This window comes from Stegodyphus dumicola, chromosome 1 (genome assembly GCF_044657685.1).
Source record: "Stegodyphus dumicola isolate Sdum_Otavi_A_Nest chromosome 1, ASM4465768v1".
Lineage (NCBI taxonomy): Eukaryota > Metazoa > Arthropoda > Arachnida > Araneae > Eresidae > Stegodyphus > Stegodyphus dumicola.
Genome location: NC_140768.1, coordinates 210194277 through 210202183, shown reverse-complemented (window position 1 = coordinate 210202183; position 7907 = coordinate 210194277). Strand labels below are relative to the sequence as shown.

The 7907-nt window shown below is 31.1% G+C and overlaps 1 protein-coding gene across 1 annotated transcript; it reads left to right on the top strand.

Annotated features, from left to right (window-relative positions):
• The first annotated feature begins 3608 nt into the window (after positions 1-3608).
• On the top strand, positions 3609-7031 carry LOC118189528 (uncharacterized). The gene has a single exon (XM_035360155.2). The coding sequence runs from the start codon at positions 4543-4545 to the stop codon at positions 5182-5184; it is 642 nt and encodes a 213-aa protein (XP_035216046.1). The 5' UTR covers positions 3609-4542; the 3' UTR covers positions 5185-7031.
• The last annotated feature ends 876 nt before the right edge of the window (positions 7032-7907 follow it).

Below are 7907 nucleotides of genomic sequence, written 5' to 3'. Positions count from 1 at the left end.
ACGATTTTTCTGCCAACGTTTTCGTAGACTTTCAAAGAAAATTGACCGCGAGTCCAAAGTCAGATCAACCTTATTTCAGAGGTCCTGTGCAGAATGAAATATAGCACCAACAAGATGTAGCTGCAGGTGTGAAAAAGGTATAAGTCCTAAGGAGCGATGTCGAGCTATATGTTAGGTGTAGCAAAAGATCCCATTCGAGTCAGTACAGAGTTCAGCCAGTGATTGCAGACATATGTGGTCTTGCAGGATCTTGAAGAACCTTCCTTTTTTGAGCCGGAACTCACTTCGACGTTTTTCCTTGATAGCAGCGTCAACAAGAGTTAGCATTTCTCTGTACACCTTACTGTCGAGGGTTCGTCTCTTCCCGGATAATACCACAAAGATCCCACATGATACAAAGCATAATCTATTTGTTAGGCAAATTTCGCTTTGCGACGCTACCGACGGGCGCATCGGTCGAGAACCAGCCCTCTTTTCGGCCTGTGTAGTTGAAATAAATCGATTTTTTATAACAATAGACGATCAGATTCAGAATTTTGTCCTTACGTTGATATTCGAGCAGATAGTGCAGGCCCGAACACGTTTGTCCTTATCTGCTTGAGTCAGCTCATGCGGCATTCAACCATTGAACCTGTTCGTTAAGTTTATGCAATGTCTAGCTTCTTAGCAAACTCTCGAGTGGTTTCATGCTGATCTTCTTCCACATGTTCTCGCAGGCATCAACATCAGTAAGCCGGCCAGGGCGCTCTTTCATAGTCCTTGTTTCTGAACTTTCGGTGCCAAACCTTCATAGAGTCATATGATACAACGTTAGTACCTAAAGCTCTACACATGATTTGGTGACATTCTGTAGCTAACTTTTTGGAACACAACTATAAGTAAATGATGGTTCTAATCTGTTAGCGTGAGAGTTCCATTTCAGACACCTTGTACTTAATGATGACGATATTTTTTTACAAATTTCACAACATTGTGTTCTAAAGCAGGTCGCTTTCTTTCAAATGCCAAAAATCGTTTGACAAAATGTGATTAAACACACCATCGCTAACTGTTTGCGCAGACAATATTTACAATACGGCGGCGGGAAACTTTCATTAAAACTCGATATTATGTATATCCGATCCGATATATATACATACATATATGGGTGTGTATATACGTACATATATATACATACATAATATATGTGTGTGTATAAAGAAACTTAATAAGAGGCAAAAATAAAAAGCAATTATATATATATATGCAATATATATGTGTATATATATATATATATATATATATATATATATAATTTATTTACTAAAGAAATATTGATTATATTGTCTCCTAGGATTAATTTTAGTAGAATTATCTTAAAAGAGTGAATCTATAGTTAGTAAGTTCAATTCCGAAAATTGTTTTAAAGTAACTTGAATGTAAATTGTTAAAAATGTTTAACGGGGACTTGAATTAAATCATGAATAAAAAATTTCAATTGTAAAAAGAAATTAAATTAAAAGCAAATATATATATATATAATTTATTTACTAAAGATTGATTGATTATATTATCTCCTAATATAAATTTAGTAAAATGTGTCTAAATGAAGTAATCCAGAAGTATGAAATTTAATCCCGAAAATAATTAAAAGTGGCAGATGAACACACACGACAATGAAAAAAGTTCAACTATATAATTTTTATATTACAGAGAAGTGGGTGGCATCGATGATCCTAATAACGTTGCTGTGTTATAGAGAATAGATTCAGAAAGAATAAAGGGTAGACGAATTATTAGTAAATAGGCACTTAATATGTATGAAACTGAGATGATTATATTCATCAGTACATTATGTTCACTGACCACTACCAGACCTAACAAGCATCTACTGCATTCCACTTAGCTTCTACTGGCATCTATAATGCACAAGCCTAAATGATCAGGCTTCCACTGGAATTTAAATAAATATACATTCTTTGCCTCACATTTTCAGAACTTTGTAGATGTAAACTGAATGCAATCTCCGACGTGTATAGTGTCAAATCGTTTGCAGCTGGAGAATACTTCGTGTACGCCTCTTTCTTTAATATCTAAGGATATTAATTCTAATTCATAGATGGTGTGAGAAAACTTGACTTTTTGATTTATAAAAATAAACTTTTTTTGATAAGCGTATTATACTCAGTCTGTTACGACACTTATTTTTCAAAATTTATGAAGTAGCGCAGTTTAGTTGTACACTTTCCCGGAGCTTGAACTTATTTGCTGAAACTATACATAGTTCAAAATAATGTAATGAAATTCTTAAATGTAAGAAATTAAGTGTTAAAAAAGTCATTAATTTCTTAAGTCTAATCAACCTGTTATAATATTATTCGGTGTACTTTAGTTTGGGATATTATATGGATTTTACTTAAAACAGCGTAAAAATAACTTGATGCTGAAGTAATGCGACCGGAGGGGCGGAGGGGAATCAAATAATAATTGAAGAAATTTTATGGTCAAAGTGTCGAGAAAAAGGTTGAAGGATAAAATCGATATCACATCTACAAGCTTTCTTCAACAGCGAGTCGGGAGAAACATTTCCCGAAATCTTCGCTTTCAGAACAGCTGGTTGGTTTACTTATGCTAAAAATTTTTTCTTTGGGATAAACCTAGGAGAGACAAAATTCCAAGCGAAACATCTTCGGTTCAGTTTTAAACTGTCTCGCGTAATTAGCCGAGACATCGGCTCCAGCAAAACTGTTTCGGCTGGAAACTCTCCAATGGTGAGTTAAGGAGAAACTCGTCTCTTGCAAAAGCTTTTCCTAGTGTCGCTAGATGTGATAACTCCGTAAGAATGACAATATTTAGAAAAAATAGCCCTTCAAAATAACAAACAACAAAGATCAAAATATAAATTCCACCAAGCCATGCATCTTTCCCAGTTTAGAATTTCGGAATGTTTTTTAGAAATAATTTGATAAAACATACATTTTATTAGCAATGCACTTTTTGCTTTTCTTTGCACTTTTTTCTTGAAAAATTTTTTACTAACGTCCATAAAAGTGATTTTTGAAATTCATTATTGAGCATACATATATATAATTCAAATGGACCCTACAAATATTATTTTTTCGAATTGGTAGCGATTCAGCTGCAGTATAACTCTATTGCCCTCTAACTCGAATTTAATTTTGACATCTCTCATACTAAGATTTGTAATTGAACCTGAATGCTTCTTGATGCAAGGATAAGGTGAAATATTCTTTTCATTATTTTATCCCGATGTTCACATATTTTCGGATTAACGTTATTACTGTAAAGGTATAATTGTAATTAAATGATAAATTATCATTCCATGAAATAAAATTGAGTAAAAATATGAGCAAAAGAATTGGAATGAAAGCCTTTGGTTATAAATGAAAATAAATAATGTTCATTAACAAACCTATGATGCTGGCATTGCAATTATTGTGACCTAACCATTTATTTAATAAAATTCGGATTTTATTTAATTTATCATATTTTACTTTTTGCTTTGGATATAACCTGAGCAAATCTTAAGACGGGTGGATTTTTGATTGAATGTGAAAGAAAATGCTCATAAATAACTATGCAAAAGGGGGGATATTGTCAATAAATAAGCAAATAAGTCATTCATGAAAACGTATATTAAGTAGCAAAATATTTAGAATTAAGGCATCCAGGTAGCATACTTTTATGTTCTTCGGAAGCACGAAAGTTTGAAAGAGAAATCTAAAAAATAATGTAGAAAGATTAAAAAAAAAAATAATAATAATCAAGCAAACAAAATCAAATCTTAGCGGTTCATCCCATTGGTCCGCCAGTTCCCACCCATTGGCCAAATAATGGTGATGCTGACTGCACGGAACGCGAATTCTCAGGTGGGGCAAGAGAAGGGGAGTTGAAACTACACCGCACAAGTTACGAATTTCCCTTCTGAACTGACTATAAGGCCACTAGTAGCCACCAGACCAAGGTCAGAAACGGGATTTCATCGCTACCGTATTGAGCAGGTCAGAGATCCACACTAACCCAGTGAGAGGTGACACAGCGTGTTTCGTTGGAAGTTCCAGTGGATGGTTATAGCTTGATTGACGGGGGCTTTATCTGCAATGAATACTTGGGTGCGGCACTGATCCTTGCGGGATTGTTGCTAAGTGATTGGACTGAATGCTATTCTTTTTTCTTCATCTTGATGAAGTTAACTGCTATTATTTCACCAGTTTGAGAAAATCCGTTTATAAATCAAATGTAAATTCTTCTTTTGACTTTCGCAAAGCAATACGTATCTTGAAATAAAACAAGTTAAATTTATGATCCTTAGAAAAGAGAACAAACCTTCCTTGAAACGCAAATGATAGAAAAATGATGAAATATTTACTGCTTATAAATCCAGAAATTATCATGCAGCGATTTTTATCATTGCAGCTACCTTGTTTAATTTATTTCTAAGCACTGCCACTGACATTTTAGTGAGCATTATATAACTGAATGTTAAGTTCCTGTTAAATCTTAAGCAGAGAGATTGATTTGAACTTTTAACTGAGTACAGCGATGAGTATTGAACATAAAAACATGAGTTCGTTTATGTCACTTCTAAATCGTCCCAGTTTTTACGACAGCGACAATTGTAATCTATACGGAGAGTCAATGAGCAAGTCTTTTCACATTATGAACAATTTATTATCTGTATCAGGAACTGATATTCAAGAAGAACAAGGAATAATCTTGACAGACACTTCATCTGAGGATGAAATAACACTGACTGACTTATCCACTAGCAGTTACAGTTGCAACATATCTGTAGATTCCGCTGTAATGGAATCTTCTGTTAGATATATCGAAGATTCTGACTCTTCTAATTCTTCCAGAACTAATCAAAGTCTAGAATGCAATAAGAGGATACGTAAGCCACCAGCTCCAAGACGTTCCAGACCAAAGAAAACGGAAGATGGTACGAAAGAACGTTCGAAATCAACTCCTCGAGCCGTACCGCCTCCAACGGTGCTAAAAAAGAGAAGACTAGCAGCAAATGCTAGGGAGAGAAGGAGGATGCAGAGTCTGAATCTTGCATTTGATCGTCTCAGAGATGTGGTTCCTTCCATAGGAGATGACAGAAAATTGTCTAAATATGAAACTTTACAGATGGCACAAACGTACATCACTGCTCTTTGTGAACTTTTGCAAAGGGACTAGGAACTGCAACGATTTTCTAACAAGAATTCTGTGATAAACAGCGGAAGTGCTGAGTGTAAATTAGTTTCTGCATGAAGTTGAATTGCCTTAATACTCAGCTGAATGAAGGTGGGTAATTCTTGCAAACTTTTCTCTCCTGGTTCTATTGTATCGCATGAGAAGAGAAATGTTAATATTTTTGAAGACATTTCAAGTGAAACAATTTTTTAAATCAGCTCCATATGTAACTGAAATAAATGTCTGTGGATTCTTCTGACATTACGAAAGGTAAAGATTTATTATAAATATCCTCCAAACATTGAATCAAATTTTAAATTGTATACGTTTAAAAGTTTCAAATCTTTAATAGAAATAGCTGAGGAAATATGTTTAAAATCACTGATTATTTCCTTACTTATTATTTAAAAATTTAACTAAAATTTAATTAATAATTATCCTAAATTAAAGCTAATTCAGGATTAGGTTTTATATTTTTCCCACTCAATTTAAATGAGAATATTCCATGTGTTTTGCGAATATTGTGCAAGAAAACAAATATGTACATAAATGCGAAAGAAATTGCCTTGAATTTGGTATTGTTGAAACTTTTCAAAATTTTGAAAAATGTAGCTTAAGCTGCAAGTTACTAAAGTAAGTTAAATGCAGTAAATTTTATTGATTATTTTGTAGTAATTTAAATATTAACATTATAACGTGTGCTATTAAATGTTTTATTATTTCATTGCGTTCGTGTAAATTTCCAAGAGGAAAAGTGCAAACAAATTGAAACCATTTAAAAAACAAATTATAGATAAAAAATTTTAAACATTAATCTTTTTTTCATAAATACTACTTCAAATGTATTGCACAAATTAAAAAATAAGTTCCATTGAAATTATGTTTTAAATTGTGTTGAAAACATTTCAAGCAACTCTTTAAACAGATCAATATTTAGAGTTGCTTAGAATAAACTAATAAGTACTTTATTTTTAATCTAACATTCATATTTTATCGTACTGAACATTAATAATTTATTTCATGCTATTTAAATACTTGCTGTTTTTTGATTCCAATGTAAAATTTTTATGTTATATTCTCTTTGCAATACACCAAATATTAAGTTGTAAAATGAATTATGTGCTCTCAAATGTGTCTATCAAACAGATGATTATTAGAAATTAGTTATTAGAAATATCTGATCAATTTGTACAATTAGAAAATAAGCCGCATTTTTGGATAATTAAAAAAAAATTTAAATTATCTTAACAATTACATTTTTTTTAATTATCCAAAATAATTTTTAAGGTTATTTTTTAAAGAAATAATCACATTTCATATTGGGAATGCAACAAGGTATGAACATTTTTCAATGTAACATCCTCCACATCTTTCGCAAAGATAGCCAAAATATAAATTTCATAAAATTGAAATTAGCGTTTATTTAACAATTGCAAGATGTTCTTCTATTTGATATTTTTATTCAGTTTGATGTTGTATCATACTAACTTGCTTATTAAAAATTTAAGAAAAGTGTAAAGTCACAAATAAGAAGAAGTGCATGAAGTGTCAACAAATAAGAAGAATTAAATATTAATATGCATTTACTAAATACTTATACTAGACTTAATAACACAATTATTTGATTTTAAATTTAATTGTTTAATATTTAAATAAGGTAATTTTTAATAAATTAACATTTTACATTTCCAAGTATTTTTAAAATATTGTCTATGCTTTATTGACAGATTTATACTCTTCTCTGTGAAACTGGATTATTTAAACCCACAATTAATTCCATTGAGCTTAATGATTTTCCTTGAACTAGGAAACATTTTTATGAAATTTTTTGTATGTAATTAATAAAGTGATTTTCGTTCTCTTATTGCAATATTCCTTTTTTGTATGAAACTTATATTTTGCATCATACAGTCTGTTTGAAAATATTTAATTATGAGCATCTTGATATGATACAGTGTGTATTAAAAGAACATTATTTATTGAAAAATAAATTACTTGCGGTCAAAATTTAGTTTTTTAGATTTGATGCAAAACTGATGATAAACTGATGAAATCGCTAATATTTACATACATTTGAAAATTTCCTTTTTTTTTGTGATTTAAAGTTTATTAACGATCGATATTTTTGCAGAAAATAGAACACATTTGTCTAGCAGTCAATTAAGTTGATTTTCATTTCATAAATAACAATTTAATGCTTTTTAAATTACTACATGGAATTCAGCAACAAATTTATTGCAAACCTTGTGTGGTATTAATAAATCTTTTGCATGTCTTTTGAATGATATTCATAAATCATTAGGGTAATTTACATTGCCATTTAAGATTCAGATTCAAATCCCGCTAGTGTGTTTTTCTTCGTTTGTCACAATATCTACAATTATTTTCTCCGTAATATGAAGATTCAATACCAATTTGACTAATCTGTGTAAAATGCTAAGTTCTTAAATGTAGAGGGTGTTTAATCTTTTTCGTAATAAATTTAACCAATTTTGTTTAATTTAATATGAAATCAGCAATGCAAAAAAAGTATTCACAAAATTATTTACTTGTATGCTAATTAGAAAAGTGTTAGCTATTTGAATCTTTTATCACATTATAAGGAGAAAATTTTTTGAAGAACAGAAGGCGTAAAGACATGCATGACTGTGCTTCTGTTCATCTGACAGACTTCCCTGTTTTTAGGAATGACGCAGATTGCAAGCGAATTCGAAATTCTTGCATCT

What these genes read in the sequence shown, in the direction of transcription:
- LOC118189528 (XM_035360155.2), top strand. Translation starts at nt 4,543, where the DNA reads ATGAGTATTGAACATAAAAACATGAGTTCGTTTATGTCACTTCTAAAT.